This window comes from Antechinus flavipes, chromosome X (assembly GCF_016432865.1).
Source record: "Antechinus flavipes isolate AdamAnt ecotype Samford, QLD, Australia chromosome X, AdamAnt_v2, whole genome shotgun sequence".
NCBI classification, from domain to species: Eukaryota; Metazoa; Chordata; class Mammalia; order Dasyuromorphia; family Dasyuridae; genus Antechinus; species Antechinus flavipes.
The window spans coordinates 80,284,937-80,304,587 of NC_067404.1; the positions used below are offsets into that span (position 1 = coordinate 80,284,937).

The following is a 19,651-nucleotide window of genomic DNA, read 5'->3' on the forward strand; positions in this document are numbered from 1 at the left end:
ACTCCCCCACCTCTATTCAACTGCCAAGCCACAAGACCAGCAATTTCGAGCTGGGAGGGACCTCAGAAAGTGCCATTTTCCCAGTGAGATAAGTGATCCCAAGGTCACACATGGGCTGCCTCAGCTTCCTGGATCCCCTTCCAGCTCCTCTGAGTCTCCCTCAAGGTTCTCTCCTACATCAGGCCAGATTGACTGTGCAGACATCTTGGAGTAACTCCCCTGTGTACATGGCGTTTTCCCCAAATAAAATAAACTATACTCTCTTAGAGAGTAAAGAGGATTTTGGTTTTTGTCTTTCTGTGCCCAGTGCCTGGCACACGGTAAGAGCTTAAGCTCATTGGACTGAGTTGACTCCATTCTCAAGGCACTACTACTGCCTTTCCACATTGTCTGATCGGTAGAATAGAGGCCCACAGACAGGGACTACATGGAAGGTGTTGGATGGGGAGAGGGAAGCAGTACTGACCCCTTTCAGCTCGGGGGCTGAGGGGGTGAGAGAAGGCCTTTCATCAAGGCAGATCGGAAAAGGAGGAAGCACCTATCCAAGGACCTGGTGGATGGAGAGGGGAGACTCCACTCCCCAGCCAGAGGCCCCAGGAGGCAAGAAAGGAAAAGCCCAGGAGAGGATGGCCACTAGCACAAGGTGGCTGGAGGTCAGACTCCTCCAGCAGGGGCCTAGTCACCTGTTGGATGCAGGGAGTGGGGCTGGACACCAGTGTGGCTAGTGTGAGAGCAACCCAGGATTTAGGGTGAAAGGGATTGTGGAGATCAGCTTTATATAGATCAGGAGGCTGGCCAGAAGTCGAGTCACTGAGTGCCAAAGTGACCCCTGCATGGGCTCTCCTGGCTGGGGGGTGTCCGCCCATCCCAGGCGTGGCTGGGGCCATCCTCAGCATGTGCTCTGAAGTCTGGGACCCAGATGGCCACCCCAGATCCCAACCCTCCAGGGCTGCCGAGACCAATTCCGTGCAGCCCAGTGTAGTCTTTAATAAATCACTTTGCTTCCTGCTTTGCCCCCAAACTGCTTCCTGGGTGAGTTCTGCACGCACTGCTCCTCGGGCCTGCTCTCCCAAACCTGTCACGTGCTCCTGCCCTACACGCACCCACGCGCACACACAATGCAGTACATACACACATGCACACATACACATGCACACAGATGGCCACATGAGCACGCCCACTAGCTGCCAAACGGCCCAGATCTCTGCTCCCTGACCGTACCCCGTGTTTTCCTGCCTCCAAACTCTGACTTACGTGCTCCTCGGGCCTGAAATGTCTACTCTCCGGTTCCTCACTTGCTGACTTCTCACCCATCGTTTAAACCCCGACTCCAAGGGCACACTTTCTCCCAGAAGCCCTCTCTGCTTCTTTTCCCCATATTCCCAGACCCCCAGAAAGATCCCCCTCTCCTATCCAGTGTGTTCCTCGAGTAATCACTGCCACGACGTCACCGTTACTGGGGCTGCTGCCGCCAGAGACCCCCGTTCGACCAGGGGACTGCCGGGAGTCACCTTGCCCAAACGGGCCCCAGACGGGGCCGCTGCCCGGTCAGCCCACCCGTCCCCACACATCCACGTGTGATCCCGGCAGGAGGTGCAGGGGCTCACTCACCCTTGGCCAATTTTTTCAAATCTCGTGTATTTCTTCTTGGGATCACCGATGCTCACGATGCTTCCTAAAGGGAGAAAAGGAACGAAGGCCACAGGCTGGTCAACAGCACGGGGAAATGAGACCCCGAAACCCCTACGGGGTCACTGCCTGGCTGGGGGAACCACCCAGGGGAATGAATGCTTTGCTCAGGGCTTCCAGTCGCTCCTCTGGGAAATGGGAGCGATTGCAACCCGACACAAACGGCTGCTCTTCACTGAGTGTGCCTTCACGTCCCCTTGGAGGCAGGAGGCAGGAGGTGGGAGGCAGGAAGCTTGGGCTCTGGGCTTGGCTCAAGATGGCCTCATTTAGACCCTGTCACTCTCGTTGCACTGATTTGCTTGGCCCCGAGGGGAAGCACTAGGAACAATGGGGTTAAAGACTTAGGTTCCATATAAGGAAAAACTTGGTCTCAGCTGGAGCCGTCCCCAAACGGAATGGGCTGCCTGGTAGGGTGATGAGTTCCCCGTCCCTGAAGTCTGTAAGCAGAGGCTGAATGAGCATTCGTCAGGGATGTTACAGAGAGGATTCCTACGTGGACTGTGGGTTGGAATAGAGCATTTCATTTGGAGTCAGAAGCATTGCATTTCCATCCCAGCTCGGCTAGTTACTAGCTGTGTGGCCTTGGGCAAGAGTGTTGGGGTGGCTGGATAAGGAGGCGAAGGACCTGGGTTCAAATCCTGGCTCTGCTGCTTACTACCTGTATGACCATGGACAAGTCACTCTACCTCTCTGAGACTCAGTTTCCTCATCTGTAAAATAAGAGGGTTAGAATAAATCAGGGGTCAGCAAACGACTTCCCATGGGCCCAGTCTGGCCAGCGCCTGTTTTTGTACATTACCAGCTAAGAATGGTTTTTACCTTTTTAAATAAAACATGAGCATATTTAAAAATGTCCAAACCATTATTAGCTTACGGGTCGATCAAAAACAGGCAGTGGGGGTGAAGGGGGGAGGAATGGGGGGAGGAGGGAGAGGGGAAGAGACAAGGGGAAGGAAAGGGGCCAGATGAGTTTGCTGACCCCTGAACTGCATGATTTTTGAGTTCCCCTCCAACTTGATCTGTGGCCCTATGAGCTCTCGGAGCCTCAGTTTCCTCATTTGTAACATAAGGAGGGCAGGAGAACTGTACCAAATCAATTCTGAGGCCTTTTCCAACTCAATCTGTGGTTCTATGAGCTCTTGGGGCCTCAGTTTCCTCATTTGTAACAATACAAGGGAGGCTGATTCTGTCTCCAAATCCCCTGGCGCCGCGGCCCCTCTGAGTTCCCTCTCAGCTCTGGGGAGCCTGAGATGCTACAGAGGAGGAGGCCGGACCAGGTTACAGTCACCGTCTGTCCTTCCCCACCCCCTCCAGACAGAGAAAGACAGAGAGATGGGGAGGGGGCGGTCAAGCACTCACTCAGCTTTTCCAGGATCTCTTCGTCTGTCATCTTGGACTTCTTTCTCTGGCGATCAGCATTGCGGTAGAGCGTGTTGGAGGGCGAGTTCTCTGCCGTGGGAGCGGAAGCCTCTTTTGGGGGGGCCGCTGGCAGGGCAGCATCCATCACGGAGCGCGTATAAATCTGAAAGACACATGGGAAGCCATCACTGAAAGGGAAAGCAGTGACAGAATTCCAAGGCTGGGGAAAGGGGAGAAGTTTCTAAAGAGATGGTTGTTATCCAATGGTCCGGCTTTGGAAAAACCTGCTGACAATCAAGGCCGTCCAAGGTGCCTTCCAATCGGCGCTCTAGGAGCCCATCAGCCCTCAGGGAGGTGGTGGACTCCGGGGGCAGAGCGAGGCACGCCTACACGGATTGGTTCATTTTGCTCAAGCGTACTCAGAAAGGCTTAGGAGAGGGAGTGCTACGTCTAGCAAGAAGGAACGACTGGAAAAAAAGCTAAGAACCCTGCTTTTAAGAGATAAGCTGGGATAATGGCATCCCCCAACCCCCTTCCCCCAGGTCCTTGTTCCTCCTCCCTTCGTTCGGCTCTCGCTAGGAAGTCCCCAAGTTCCGATCGCCTCCTCTCCCAAGCCTTCCTGGCCTGGCCTTCCGAAATCCTGCCCGGCCCGCCCCAGCCATGCTGGCCCTTCCCTTCTCTGAACACCTGCTGGCTGTGACTCTGGCAAAGTCACCTGACATCTCCTTATCTATCAACAAGGCATTTTACACGCCTCCGCTGACACGTGTCCCCTGGGAGACGGCTGACCCAAACGTGACCATCATGAGCCTCGGGAGTGGAATAAATAACCACAGAGTCATAGACAGCCCCCATTGGAGCATGGCTGTTTCCCTGAGCCCTCGCACTCTCCCGGTAGCCCCCCGAGAAGAGCTCGGCCGGGGATCAGCTCCGCTACCCCAGGACCAGGTTGGGCAAGGCAAAAAATGCTCCCCTCTTCCCGCTCAGGTGCTGGGGGAAAGCACCGAAAATGGGTCACGGACCAGCGCTCGGGGCCGGGACTGTCGGGACCAGCTTCCAGCTCCTCGCTACGACACATTACTCAGCAGCCCTCTCACTGGGAGTACCTCCCACGGGCCTGGGCACCCAGAAGCTGCTCAATTGGGGTTTCGGAAGGGGAAACAGCTGGTAGGGAGGCTCTGGGCAACTTACAGATTTGGTGTGTTCAGGGCGTGGCGCGATTACTGGGGGGGGCTCATTCTCCTCCTCTTCTTCTTCTTCCTCATCTTCATCCTCTTCTTCAGACACCGGAGGGGCCAAGGGAGGTTCGGATGCTGTTTTGGTACTCTACCAAGGCAAAGGACAGCTAAGTACTCAGCAGGAAGTCCCTCCCCGTCTCTCTCCTTCTAATGGGGGCGATTAGACATTTGAACAGACATGCTGGCCCATAGGCAGGGATTTTGGCAAGTGGATTGACATGTCATTTTAACATTGGATTCAAAATGTCGAATTAAAAACCATCTGAGCCAGAAGGGGCCTTAGAGACCCCCGAGTCCACCCCCTTCCCAGCGGCTGAATCCCATTCACCAGTCTGAGACACAATCGAGAGCAAGATTCAAAGAACCACAAATACCCAAGGACGACGAGGTACGCCCACTCTTTCCCGGATCCTAGAAACGAGAGATTGTCCGAACTAGCAGGGACCCCAGAGACCTTTCGGTCCAACCGCCTCATGCTACGGAGGGGGCAAACCGAGGCTGACAAAAGGAAGAGATCCGTCCAGCTCAGTGCCTCAAGCTTGGGTGCCCGAGGCTTAGGGTCCACTGCGACACGTGCCCAGATGGGACTTGCCCAAAGTACAGAGAGAGGCTCGATTACAGAGCTTGGGAACGACAGAGTGTTAAGAACAATCACCTAAGACAAACGGGTTACATTAAAAGGAGATTTGTTTTTTTCCCCCAGAAGGAACTGACACAATTAATTGTCTTCAGTATGGGAGGCAACACTGAGGGGGAAAAAAAAAAAAAGAGTCCCGGCCTGGAAGTCAGAAGGCTTGGGTTTCCCGTCCCTCGGCCTCAGTTTCCCCCTCTGTAATATGAGGGTCTCTGTGGACCCTTCTGTCTCTGCCATGTATCCGAGGTTCTCCCCATCATGCTTCCCACTTTTGGTTCAAACTAGATTTCATCCCAGTCTGTTCCCAAGCCCAGCCTGGGCTCTCCTGTCTCAGTGCCCTGCAGTCGCATTCTCCTAGCTGAGCCCCTCCCCCTTCAGAGCTTGCTCTGTTCCAGACCCCTTGGATGCACGAATTTCCTCTTGTATATTCTAACTAGCAGGCCGGTGCCCAATAGGTGAGCTACCTTTCGGAATACCCGAAGGCCTGCAAAGCACTTCCCAAACAGTATCTACATGGACCCCTTCGACAATGCCATGAGGCAAGTCCTAGGGGCAGATGAGGAAACTGAGGCTCGGGGAGATCGAATGGTTTCCCCAAAGACACACTCCCAGTGGGTCAGGAACTGGATTTGAATATGGGTTTTTTTTCCCCTGGTTCCCAGCAAGCTCGCCTCTACAATGGCACCACCTCTGACCCGGCCGGGGGGTGCGCACAGAACGGGCACGCCATCGTACTGGCCGGATGAACGAATGAACCACGAGAGGTCACTGAGTGGGGGTACCTTGTCATACTTAGGCGTCTGCAGTTCTTTGGGTCTCGCTCTTAATTGTGTCTCATATTAGCGAGCGGGACGCGCCCGTCCTATCAGCAAGAAAGTGAACGAGATGGTCTCTCGAGTCCCTTCTAGCTTAGCCATCCTCTGGCTATCGGTTTGATTCCAATGTTTACCTGAGCCTTCACTCCCTCGGCAGCTGAGGTATCCAGGTAACAGAGGGAAGCTGGTCTTGGAATCAAAGTCTGCTGTGGATCATTGACAATAGCATCTTACCCCAGAGTGGCTGTGAGCCGCGGTTAATACACATTCGCCTCCTTAACATGGGCCCTGCTACTTGCATCCTGAGTCTCCCCTAAAAACTGAGTTCTCGCCATGCACTGGGGCTGGGAGGTCTACGGTGGACGTCAGACACATGCAAAGGCATGGGGGGGAGGAATCGGGCTCGATGTGCTAGTCCCCAGAGGGCACGGCCCAAGGCACGCGGGGGGGGAGCTACCTCGGGACAAACTTCCTAACAATCAAGGGGGTCCAGAAATGGGACAGGCTATGCCAGGAGGTAGTGATTTCCCCTTGACGGCCGGCCAGCTGACCACCTATTGGGGACGTTCGGCCCTAGGTAGGAGGTTAGACTGGATGACCTCTGAGGTCCATTCCGACTCTGAGAGTCCTGGGTCCTATGGTACGAAACAAGAAATGTGAATTTGTCAAACTGATTCCAAATGCGCTCAAGTACATAGGGTGTATGGACGGCCAGGCGGCCACGGTTAAGAGGAGTGCTGGGTCCCTCGGGTCGCATCTGTAGGGTGAATCAAGGTACATCTCTGAGACGGGGGCTTAGGCTACGGGACGACCAATGAGGTCGGCTTCCGGCTCCACGTGAGAACTTCCGAGGTACGCGAAGTTCGGCTCGTGGAGATGTGGGTTCCAGCCCAGATCTACCAGACTTGGGGCATGACTTTGGAAAAGTCCTTTCTCTGTCTCTCAGCCCCCTGGATTAAAGGGGTCGATCGCTTACAGAGACAGATGGGACCTATCAGACAGTTACGGTGGACAGACCCATTTGTTTGGTTCTACTGCTTCTCTTCATAATGAGAGGGGGTGGGGAGAGATTCTCCGGGGAGCTTGTGGGAAAGGGCCCGTGACGTGAAAACATCAACCAAAAGTCCCCCTAAAATATGACAAGTTCAAATGGGGAGGAGGATCAGATGGTCTCGAAGGTCCCTTCCAGCTCCACCATTCAAGGCCTCAGGCATGGCAGGTCTGCAAGGTCATCAACCCCTGCCCTGGCTGGGAAATCTGGACGCTCCCAGGATACATGCCCCCGGCTGGGCCTCCTGGCCTCCCTGCTCGCTAAGGGTTTTCCAAGCCCAGCCCTAAGATCTTTGTGGTTCTACACCTAAACTCTTTTGTACCCATCCCAGCAGAATCGAAGAGGAGGTGGAACAGTTCCGGTGCTCGCTTACCGAAGGGTGGGCTGCCAAGTATCCGTGAGCACTCCTATCTGAAAGGAGCAAAAATGAAGCAGACGTCACTCATGGAGCCGCCCTCCCCAGCAAAGCCCCCAGACCACCGCCGCAGGCCCCCCCGCCCCAGGATGCAAGCCCGACGCAAAGGCACCCGAAGCCAGGTGCCTCCTTATCTAATTGGGGTACACAACAGGCGCTTAATAAATGACTTTTCAACATCGAGTCCCAGAAGGCATGGAAGGAAGGGAGAGAGGGGACAGATCAGTGCTGGATGTCAGCAGGAAATGCTCAGCAGTGAGAGCCATCCCCAAGCCGCCTGGACTGCCCGGGCAGGAGCTTCCTCATCCCCGAGCAGGGGCTATCTGCCCCCTCACAGGGATTAAGGCACTGAGTGGGAGGGTGGACTGGGACTTGAAGGTTCTGACGCACCCACATCAGCTTTCAGAGTTTCCTGGGTCTGTCTGGCCCACGGAGAAGGTCAGGCCACATCAAAGCTGAGTGTGCCAAGAGGGGAGGGAGGGAGTGGGCCCTCAAAGAACTTGGACCAGTGAGCCAGAGCTGGCTGGCAGCCCCAAGGCCAGACAGTTTGATCCCCAACTGAATGCACAGGGTGCCTTAAGGTGGGGGCAAGGCCTAGCCCCCTGGGCCTTCTGAGCTCGGCTCCACTTAGGAGGAAACAGGCTTTTTTTTTCTAATACCAAGCCCCCATTGGGAATGAGGGCCACAGAAGTAACCGGCTGTCTCCCTCCTGCTCGGGCCAGTGGTATTGCTTTCACTTGGCTCACCAGCCTCCCCTCACTCGGCTCGCCAGCCTCCTCTGCTCTTCTATAGTCAGCCACAAGGCTGAGAGGGATGTGGGGTCTGCAGCAAGCACAAAGGACACAGAGAGAGAGAGACCCCCAAGCGGAAGAACGAGGCCAGTGGAGAGAGTGGAGCCAGAAGGCTGCTCCATCCCAGCCACAGGAAAAAGCTAGCAGGCCTTAGCATAGGAGAGCTCATGGGAGTCCACAAAGGGACCCAGAAGCATGAGGAAAGCCAGGAGAGCGTGGCCAAAGTGACCAGCCATGGAGTCGGGCAGAATTCCCGCCTCGCAGTAGACTGGCTTTGGACAAGGGGCATCAGGCAAGGCCGAAGCGTGGGAGGCTTTCACTTCACGAGGGTGATATTGGCAAGTGGGGTCACCCTTGGGGGATGCTTAGGGGAAAGAAGAAGAAAAGCTTAAGGGAGTTCCGAGAGTTGCTCGGTACCCCGCTCGAACCAGAAGACCCTAACGGAGGCCTTGGGAGAGTCTCTGAGGGAAGGGTCCCCTAATAGGGTCTTCATAGTCGCGCCTGTCTGGTCCCTGGAGAGATGATAAGAGGCCACTGACCTAGCTACAGGGGCTGGTCTTACTCTGGACCCAGGCCATCATTACTTTTGAGGCAACAAAAGCAGGTCGGGGACCCTTTCCTATTTGTATCTCTACTGTGGGCACAGGAATGGAGGGCTGGAGGCCTTGCTCACTGCATCACAGAACCTCAGCCACAAGCCCCACAAGCCTGCCCCTGCCTAAAGCCAGCTGGCCTCCCTGCCTCCACATACACAAAGGCACTTTGGGTCACACCTGGGGACAGGTCTCAATAATAGAAGGACTCGCCAATGAGCCCCAAAATTTCCTCTGCGACTTCCCCATTTCTTCTGGTTTGGCCTCCAGGGCCCTAAAATGGAGCCACAGAGAGGCAGGGTCAGGTAGGAACAAAGCCTACCGGCTACATCCCAGGCCTTGTGACCCTACTCTCAGGAGGATGGAAAGTTGGGAGCCCAAATCCACAGTACACAGGGAGAAGGTGACGGCTCCACCCTGGAAGCATGGCCTTATGGGGCCAACAGAGATAGGCCAGAAAGTTCCCTCTGAGTTCAGGGGCAGACACTGAGGATACCAAAACCAGGCCTGTCCTTACTTTGAAGAAGAGGCTGAAGATCATCCCACCCCAAATTTTGTCCTTATGCTGGGATCAGGGAGAGAGAAGCTCTTATCAGGGAAAGAGAATTCCATATCAGAAAGAGAGAACCCCATATCAGGGAAAGAGAACCTCATACCAGGAGAAGGAAACTCCATGTCAGGGACAGAAAAGCCCATATCAAGGAGAGGGAACTCCATACCAGGGAGAACGAAGTCCATATCAGGGAAAGAGAATTCCATATCAGAGAGAGAGAAATCCCTATCAGGAAGAGAGAACCCCATATCAGAAGAGAGAATTCCGTATCAGGAAGAGAGAATTCCATATCAGGAAGAGAGAACCTCATATCAGAAAAGAGAATTCCATATCAGAACAGAGAATTCCATATCAAAAGAGAGAACCCCATATCAGAAGAGAGAATTCCATATCAGGGAGAGAGAATTCCATATCAGAAGAGAGAATTCCATATTAGGGAGAGAGAATTCCATATCTATCAGAAGAGAGAATTTCATATTAGGGAGGGAGAATTCCATATCAGGAAGAGAGAACCCCATATCAGAAGAGAGAATTCCATATCAGGAAGAGAGAATTCCATATAAGAAGAGAGAATTCCATACCAGGAAGAGAGAAATCCATATCAGAAGAGAGAATTTCATATTAGGGAGAGAGAATTCCATATCAGGAAGAGTGAACCTCATATCAGAAGAGAGAATTCCATATCAGGAAGAGTGAACCTCATATCAGAAGAGAGAATTCCATATCAGGAAGAGAGAATTCTATATCAGAAGAGAGAATTTCATATCAGGGAGAGAGAATTCCATATAAGAAAAGAGAATTCCATATCAGAATTCCATATCAAAAGAGGGAATTCCATATCAAGAAGAGAATTCCATATCAGGAAAAGAGAAATCCATATAAGAAGAGAGAATTCCATATCAGGAAGAGAGAATTCCATATCAGAAGAGAGGATTTCATATTAGGGAGAGAGAATTCCATATCAGGAAGAGAGAACCTCATATCAGAAGAGAGAATTCCATATCAGGAAGAGAGAATTCTATATCAGAAGAGAGAATTTCATATCAGGGAGAGAGAATTCCATATAAGAAAAGAGAATTCCATATCAAGAAGAGAGAATTCCATATCAAAAGAGGGAATTCCATATCAAGAAGAGAGAATTCCATATCAGGAAAAGAGAAATCCATATAAGAAGAGAGAATTCCATATCAGGAAGAGAGAATTCCATATCAGGAAAAGAGAAATCCATATAAGAAGAGAGAATTCCATATCAGGAAGAGAGAATTCCATATCAGAAGAGAGGATTTCATATTAGGGAGAGAGAATTCCATATCAGGAAGAGAGAACCTCATATCAGAAGAGAGAATTCCATATAAGAAGAGAGAATTCCATATCAAAAGAGAGAACCCCATATCAGAAGAGAGAATTCCATATCAGGAAGAGAGAATTCCATATCAGGAAGAGAGAATTTCATATTAGGGAGAGAGAATTCCATATCAGGAAGAGAGAACCTCATATCAGGAAGAGAGAACCTCATATCAGAAAAGAGAATTCCATATCAGGAAGAGAGAATTCCATATTAGAAGAGAGAATTTCATATTAGGGAGAGAGAATTCCATACCAGGGGGAGAACTCCATATCAGGAAGAGAAAACTCCATATCGGGGAGAACCCTAAATCTGGTAAGAGAGCCCCATACCAAGGAGAGAGAGCCCCATACCAGGGAGAGAGAATTCCATAGCAGGGAAAGAAAATTCCCTACCAGGGAGAGAAAATTCCATACCAGGGGGAGAGAACTCCATATCAGGGACAGAAAAGCCCATACCAGGGACAGAGAACCCCTTATTAGGGAGAGAAAACTCCCTATCAGGAGAGTACCCCAAAACAGGGAGAAAGAACCCCCTAAGAGGAAGAATTCCATACCAAGGGGAGAGAACCCCATACCAGGGAAAGATAACTCCCTATCAGGAGGAGAGAACCCCATACCAGGAATAGAGAACCTCATATCAGGAGGAGAGAGAATTCTATACCAGGAGGAGAGAACTCCGTATCAGGAATACAGAACCCCATATCAGGGAGAGAACCCCATACCAGGAGGAGAGAACCATGTATCTGGCAGATCCCCATACTAGGGAAAGATAACTCCATATCAGGAATAGAGAACCCCACATCAGGGAAAGAACTCCATATCAGGAGGAGAGAGAATTCCATACCAGGAGGAGAGAACTCCGTATCAGGAATACAGAACCCCCTATCAGGGAGAGAACCCCATACCAGGAATAGAGAACCCCATATCAGGAGGAGAGAGAATTCTATACCAGGAAGAGAGAACTCCGTATTAGGAATACAGAACCCCCTATCAGGGAGAGAACCCCATACCAGGAATAGAGAACCCCATATCAGGAGGAGAGAGAATTCTATACCAGGAGGAGAGAACTCCGTATCAGGAATACAGAACCCCCTATCAGGGAGAGAACCCCATACCAGGAATAGAGAACCCCATATCAGGAGGAGAGAGAATTCTATACCAGGAGGAGAGAACTCCGTATCAGGAATACAGAACCCCATATCAGGGAGAGAACCCCATACCAGGAGGAGAGAACCATGTATGTATCTGGGAGATCCCCATACTAGGGAAAGATAACTCCATATCAGGAATAGAGAACCCCACATCAGGGAAAGAACTCCATATCAGGAGGAGAGAGAATTCCATACCAGGGGGAGAGAAGCCCCTCTCAGGAGCAGAGGGCCTATGCATTAGCCTTCCCACTCCCCATCCCCAGGATTTCCCATTCCCTCCAGCCCCAGGATTCACTTGGCAAGGCTCCCCGGTTCCCCGTGTTGTGCTCACCTCCAGAAGTAAAGCTCATGTATTTCTGGTTGTTGACAGTCTCCTTGGAGTCGTAGAACTTGAGGACATCGAGGACGGCCTGCGGGTTTCTCTTCTGCTCCAGCTTGGTGATGTTGGACGTCTGAAGAAGTCTTGCCCACTGCTCGGGGATTCCCTGCAGAGCAACCAGGGGGACTCACCGTTGCCGACGTAGTGGTCATCATCGTCGCCATGGTTCTCCTCATTGTGACCCCCACCAGCAGCGGCAGCAGCAGCGGCAGCAGCAGCGGTAGCAGCAGCAGCGGCAGCGGCAGCGGCCATTCCGAGATAGAAAGAGCTCCGGGCTCCCAGAGGGCAGCCCGGCTCTGGGCGCTTTGGCTTGGTTGGCTCGGGGAAGGGGCGCGGGGGGGGAAGCCGGGGGGACGGTGGGGAAGCGAAGGGAGGCCCAGGGCAGGGGCAGGGAGTTCCACGTGGTCCTGACCCCATTCCAGTACCGCTCTTTGGCCAGAGAGCCCAACCCCTCTTCCCCCTCCGCCCCCCCCCCCGACCAATCCCCATCCCGGTCCCTTCCCCGCTCCCCGCCCCCCCTCCTCTGACTCCTGCCTCAGGGCGATGATGGGTGGGGTGGGAGGTGGGGGGCCCCAGGCAGCTCTGAGCTTAGAGTTAGAAACGATACAGCCAAGATCAAAGCCACACTGAAAGCCACTTCAAGGGACAGATGCTGACCCGTGCCTCCAGCCCCTCGACACACTGGATGAGGCCGAGACCGGCAGCCCCGGCCAACGGAACGATTGCTTTGCCTTGATGGACTTTGTTACAAGGGAGGGCTCTCTGGGTGGGAAGGGGGGAAGGGAGTGGTTACTGGGGAGTGACAGCGCTTTGGTTCGAAAAGAGCATCAATAAAAACAGGTTTTTAAAAAATGACAGCTGCAAAGCAACTCAATTCAATTCAATAAAGATAATTATCAAGCACCTACTATGTGCAGGGCCCTGGGCTCAGTGCTCGGTCTCCCCATCTGTAAAATGAGGGGTTCAAACTCAATGGTGAGCAGAAGATCAGAGGGCTTGAGTTAGAAGGGACCGTGGAGGTCAAGCTAGTCCAACCCTTGTCATATTACAGAGGAAGAAACTGAGGCCCAAAGACAGAAAGGGGCCTGCCCGGGATTGTGCTCGTAGGAAGGAAGCAACAGAGCCGGAAGCCGACCCCGGGCCCCTGCCCACTCGCTACCGCACCAGCTCGAGGGCCCAGAAGCCTAAGTCCTAGAGTCCTCCTTCTCTGGCCTGCCTCGGTTTCCTCCCCCGTCACGACGGCAGGGTCGGACTGGATCACCTCGGGGGCTCTGACACGCAATGGCCTCCGATCCCGGGGCTCGGTTCCCCAGGAGAAACCCATGCCGGGGAAGGAGGAAGGGAGTGACGGGCACGAGCACCAGGAGGATCCAGCCAAGCAGCCCCGTGCTTCTCCAGAATCCCACACCGGAGGAGCTAGAAAGGATGCTCAGAGATCATCGAGTCTAGTCCCTTCGCGTGACCAAGGAGGACCCATTGTCCAGACCAGAAAAGTGATCATGAGCCTCCAGACCCAAAAAGGGAGGCTCTGCTTTCTTACCATCCAGGATATAAAGTCTTAAATCCTAATCTCACCCCTCTCTCATTTTCTCGGTGAGGAAACAGGCCCAGGGAGCTCAAGTGGCTTCCCCAGACGACCCAGTGCCCCTTCCTGCCCGGCCCCGATGGAGGCCTCCCGTGACACGGGAGAGCCCAGAAGCCCAAATCACCCAGCTAGGAGGCCTGGCTCTCTGCCCACCGAGGCTACCCGGTGCCCTTTCCAGCTAGAAGATGAAAACAAAATGATCGACGCCCCCAAGAACGGGCGCATTCACCCGGCTGGCCTTGGCCAAATCCCGCTTCACACCACCGCTTCCTACCCGGTAGCTGGGTAAAGGGAAACCGCGTCCCGGGCAGGTGGAAACAAAGGTTTACGAAATCACAGCGGCCTGGCCCTGGCGGGAACCGCCCCCTCCCCACCGCAGGACATCTGACCCACTCGTAGCCAAGTCAGGATCTCCTCTCCAGCATCCTGACTCTCTGTTCCACTTGGAAACTTCCAGGGCCAGAGAACTCACTACTCTCGCCTGTCACTCAGTCGTTCCAACAGCTAGGAAGCAACTCCTCCCAGCCTCTCTGTCTCTGTCCCTCTCACCTGCCGCTCCCAGACTCACTTCCAGAAAGCCAAAGACAGCTAACCTTTTCTCCACATGGCAGGGCTGCAGACACTTCAAAACTGCTCCAAGCCTTCTTTTCCCCAGACTAAACTCCTTGCACGGTACCAACTCTGGGCCCTCCCCCACTCCGGGTGCCCTCCTCTGGACTCTCTTAGCTCATCAAGGTCCCTCCTAAGTGGCAGCAGCCCTGGCTTCCAGCTCCGACACACCCGGGACCCAGGACACGGACTCTCCCTGGATGCGGCCTAAGAGCCCGTAAGCTGCTCGTATATCTGACACCACATCACGTGGCAGACTCATATTCAACTTGCTGCCCAGAGTCCCCAGAGGCCAAATCATGGCTCCTGGGAAGGGAGGCCAGGGACGACACAGTCCCCGGCACATCAAAGCAGGCTCTAGAAACAACATGGGGGGCATCAAGGCCTACTTCCTTAACAGGCAAAGCGTCAGCACAGCTTTGAAAGGCAGCCGTGTCTCCAAAGGTAGAGAAGCCTCCCGCGGGTCAACTGATCCCACTGCGCCAGCCTCACCCCCACCCCGTCCTGGAGTTCAAGGCCCCTCTCAAGTAGGCTCCTACCCTAGCATGCAGGGTGGCTCTCCCGCTCATGGAAGTCTACACTGACCAGTGGACTCCTGGGCATCCCCCCGCTCTACCCGGCATTTCTGGGCCCGGGCTATGCCCTCGGCTCTCTTGCTGTACCCGCTAGAAGCCCTTTTCCTTCACGGTCCTTCTCTAGGCAACCCCCGGGGGCCTCCTCCAGCTGAAAGGCTCTCACCCTCCCAGAAGGCTGGCTCTTTGGCCCAGCGAGCCCTCCGCATGGGAGCGCTCCCTTAGCGAGGGCGGACGCCCTCTTGTTTCTCATCTTTGTGACCCCAGCGCCGAGCACAGGGGCTTACACACAACAGGAGCTTCCTCAAGGTTTGTTGACTTGAATTGAGTTGAGTCCTAATGCCAGCATGGCCCCCCACCCCTCCCAGCCCCTGTCACCCCCCACCGGCCCTGCTCGGAGCACAGGGAGATGATCTTTTGGCTAGATGCCAACTATTCCCTTGGACGCTAAAGTCAGGAAGCCCAGGACCCCAAGTCCTGGGTGTCCAAGTGGGGGCTCCAAGCTGAATCAGCAGCAATGGACTGGCTAAAACGCCCGGCCTAACACGAGAGCGTCAGTAACTACGATAACGGCTGACATTCCTAGCGGGTGCTAGAGTTCACAAAGTACTTTCATGATCTCATTTGGACCTTCTGATAACCCTGGGAGATGGGTGCTATTATTTTCCCCATTTTACTGAGGAGGAACCGAGGCTGAGAAAGGAGAAGTAACCGGTCCAGTTGGACATCTCTGAAGGCCCTCAAACCCATCCCCAACTGCCGCCAGCTTTTGATGTGACCACCCAGCTGAGCCAAGTCTGCTCCTAACTTGACAAGAGTTTGATCCTGAGAACAGGGGTCAGCCCACAGAGTGACCACAGAACAGAAGCCTCGGGCCTCTAATCCCCAAACAGAAAACTAGGCTTCGGAACTACAATGTGGCTTAGCGGATAGACTTTTGGACCGGGGAGACTCAAGTCTTAGAATAAACTCTCAACTCTGCCCCTTCCTGGCTTTTTTGGGTTTTGCTTTTTGGGTTTTTTTGGCCGAGGCAATTGGGGTTAACTGTCTTGCCTAAGGTCACACAGCCAGGAAGTGTTAAGCATTGGAGGTCCCATTTGAACTCAGGTCCTCCTGACTTTGGGGCTGATGCTCATCTGCACCATCTAGCTGCCCCTCCTTCCTGGCTTTTTAACTGGGGACAAATGATTCCTCTCTCTGGGCCTCAGTTGTTAGCTCACCCATAGAGTAAAATTCTAAATTGGCTCTCTTTGCTCAGAATGTGGTTCAGATCGAGCATTTTCCAAACCTCCAGGGTCAAAGAAATGAGTTTTCTCATTGACCTGCGGGACCATCAGAATCAAGTTACAGAAGGAGTGAGTGCCCTGACAAAGCAGATGGCGAACAAGCTGGGGAGGCAGGAGTGTGGCAGGCCACCCACACACACACTCCGTCACTCAGTCAGGGGTCCAGCTTTGCGCTCCATCATCTGAGAATCTTAGACTTTGACAGCCACAAGGACCCCAAAAAGCCTCTGAAGGCCTACAAAGCGCTGTGCCCACTGCACCTGGTGAGGTGGGCCGAATGGGGAGTCTTACGCCTACTGTTCAGAGGAAGCGACTGGCTCGGGGAGTGCACAGCCAGGAAATGGGAAAGGTCAGAGTGAAAGCCAGGCCCCCTGACTCAAGGATCTGGCTGGGAGGTCTGCTCTGTCAGTGACTAGCTGAGGGGCCTGGAGCGGAGTTCTCGCCCCTCTGGGCCTGTTTTCTATTTTTAAAGTAAAGGAGTTAGACTCGATGAACTCCAAGACTCCTCTTGGTGGTAAATCTACGATTCCCACGAGCCCTCTGATTCATTTATTCACCTAGTGACAGGAAGGTACCTAGCCAGGCCCACAGACTTGGACAATAATGATTCTAAGAGTGTTCTCATTTCTATACTGTAGGTTGTATGAGGACTATGTTCTCTAAAAGATGAGGAAACTGAGACCCAGAGAAAGGAAGGGAGAAAGCATCTCAGACTGTCAGCAACATCCTCAACCCGTCCAAAGTTTCTGGCACCTTCTCCTGAGTGATTCAGTTCTTCCTGAAAGCACCCCAGCAGGCACCAACATTCAGGGTGCTCTGGCTGCCTCCTATCCACTTACTAACTTGAATCATGTGGTCACGTCTCCACTTTCCCTCACCTCGAGGTTTCAAACAGGAACTGTGCCTCCTCAGCTCCCTGTTGCCTTGCTAGCCCTGGCACAAGATGTTACACGTAATGAGCGCTTAATAAATGTGAATTGAATTGACCTCGGTTTACCCATCTGCCAAAAAGGTCCATTCTAGCTCTAAGTCTGGGAGAATATGAACTAGACACAGAAAACCAGGTGCTTCCTGGGACAGAAAGCGAGGGGCCGTGTCCCAGGGGCCCTATTTCCCATCACCTCTTCCCTGTCCTGCCACTCAACCTGCAAAGATCCCAGGTTCAAAAGTCATGCAGCTACTGGAATCTCTTCATTCTGTTTGAGCCCCAGAAATATCCAAAGAGGGCCCGAGACATAAATCTAAGACTGCCTAGAACAGGAGTGGACAAACCGTGGCCAAGGGCCAAATCTGGCCCGCTACCTGCTTCGGTATGATCGATGAATTAAGAATGGTTTTTACATTTTAGTTCGGCCCACGGGCCTCATTTGCCCAACCCCCAGTCTAGAGCGTTCTGGGCAAGAGAGCCGTTCTGTGGAGGAGAGCAGGCAGAAAGAACAGGGATGATGGGGAAGAACTGTGGCAGGCCCAAATTTCAGCCAGCAGAAGGCAGAGTTGTCTGAAAACGTGGGTAGTGAGCTCCCTTGTCCTTTGTATCTAGCTCCCTTTCATTCCTGAGGATCCATGAGGATCCCAAGCTAGACTTGGAGGCACTGACAGGATGGCAGAATAGCACAAAGGCCCTTTTCCCTGGGAAGACCAACCCTTGCCAATCCCTTCCGTCCTCATCTTTGGACGTACAATACCTTATTTCTCCCTATTGTATGATACTGTTTCTCCCTATTATAAGATACTTTGTTCCTCCCTATTATGTGATACTTTGTTCCTCTTTATTATAAGATACTTTGTTCCTCCCTATTGTACAATACCTTGTTTCTCCCTATTACGCAATACTTTGTTTCTCCCTGTTGTACTCTACCTTGTTTCTCGCTCTCTCCTGCCACCTTTCCTACCACCTACAAGCCTGCAAGGGTCTCTTCCATCCTGAAGTGGGCCGGGAGTGGGGGAGGGAACTCTCCATTTGGCCCTGCATCCCCTCAAACTCTTCTCTCTGCCCTCTCTTGCCCCGCCAACTTCTTAAACATCGTCTATACCCCCGCCTCCACTTCCCCAACTCCAATTCACTTCTCAACCCCTTTTCAACCCGGTCCCTGTTATCATACATCCTAGAGTATCATGGGGAAAGACCAAAACCTGGGCAGCTCAAATACACAATAACATATGCTTTGAGAAGGGAGGGGAGCAGGAAGATGGGAAGGAATTACTTACAGTGAATTCCCCAGTGACGGCATCGAACCCCACATGGATTGTGTGCTCAAAATCAGAAGGAAGAGAGATCTCTGGCCGTTCCTTTTCTTTCTTCTTATTGGCTGGAGGAAGGAAAAAGAGAAGGGCCGGGGGCCGTTGGCCATGATCTCAAAGGAAAAGAGGCTCTGGGTTAAAGGGGGTCTTAGACTATCATCCCGCCTCCCTTTCCAGTCTTCTTATATTTCACTCTCCAATGACCCTGGTTCCCTGACTGTTCCGTGCACAAGCCCCCCCATCTTACAGTCTGGCCATTCTCCCTTCTTGCCCTCAGGCCTGGCATGCTCTACACTCGCCCCTCCACTCCAAGTGCTGACCTCTCTGGTTTTCTCTAAGTCCCAGCTAAAATCCCACTTTCTCCAGGAAGCCTTTCCCCATCCCTCTTAATTTTGGCATCTTCCTTCTGTTAGATTTTTCCTATTTAGCCTGTGTAGAACTTGCTTCGTATATGTTCATGGGGGTGCTGTCTCTCCCGTTCAAATAGAAACTCCTCAAGGATTGGGATTGTCCTCTGCTCTTGTATACCTCGCATTGAACGGGTGCTTAATAATTGGTTATTGAGGGACTGAAATGTCTAAAAATGACAAAGAACAATAATTCCACCCTCAGTAGAGAAAACAGTTCATTCAACCACCCAGTCGCCCATTGCCCAAAGCACGGGGGCTCCCAAGGGCCCTCATCAGGTCCCCATTTCAACCCATTTCAAGGGGTTGCGTCCGTCCCCTTTTCTTCCTCCCTCCGTTCCTTCCCGTCCCACTCCTCCTCCTCTCAGATCCAGGTTTCCCCCTGCCTGCAGAGGTGCCGATCCGACAGTCTAAGCCAAATCGTGGGCAGATAGGAGAGGGCTACAGACATACCTCAAGGCTTTGCTTCCATTCCCATGGCACAAATGTGCACTTGAAACCAGGAGACAAGAAATTCTACTCCTGTGCTCTTTCTGTCGTACCATATAAATTAGTGTCAATTCGATTCAATCCCACAAATATACAGCCCCTCGTCTGGTATCGATTGAGGGGAAACAATAATGATCATAACTCATCCCGCTAAATTACTCAGTCCATTCTACAAAGCATATTTCTCACAATGTCCCTGTGAGGACATATATTGTATCTAGGATATACTGTAACATATTTAACATGTATGGCACTACCTGCCATGTAGGGGAGGGGGTGGAGGGAGGGAAGGGAAAAGTCGGAATAGAAGTGAGTGCAAGGGACAATGTTGTAAAAAAAAATTACCCAGGCATATGTTCTGTCAATAAAAAGTTATAAAAAAATTTTTTTTAAAAAGCCAATAACCCTGTGAGGGAAGGCAAGACCAGATAATCAGCCCCATTCTAT

At 52.7% G+C, this 19,651-nt stretch overlaps 1 protein-coding gene across 4 annotated transcripts in view; it reads right to left on the reverse strand.

Moving 5' to 3' along the window:
- PAK3 (p21 (RAC1) activated kinase 3) overlaps positions 1–19,651 on the reverse strand; it is a 112,404-nt gene that overhangs the window by 16,710 nt on the left and 76,043 nt on the right. For 2 of the 4 annotated variants that reach the window (XM_051968112.1, XM_051968116.1), the window contains 7 exons: positions 18,276–18,376; positions 11,968–12,121; positions 7,160–7,197; positions 5,870–5,941; positions 4,240–4,374; positions 3,049–3,211; positions 1,612–1,675 (listed from right to left, as the gene is read on the reverse strand). In XM_051968112.1, the coding sequence (XP_051824072.1) occupies positions 1,612–1,675; positions 3,049–3,211; positions 4,240–4,374; positions 5,870–5,941; positions 7,160–7,197; positions 11,968–12,121; positions 18,276–18,376 (727 nt within the window). Of the gene's footprint in view, positions 1–1,611; positions 1,676–3,048; positions 3,212–4,239; positions 4,375–5,869; positions 5,942–7,159; positions 7,198–11,967; positions 12,122–12,672; positions 12,778–18,275; positions 18,377–19,651 lie in introns of all 4 variants that reach the window. The other 2 variants (XM_051968117.1, XM_051968113.1) reach the window with 2 other exon arrangements.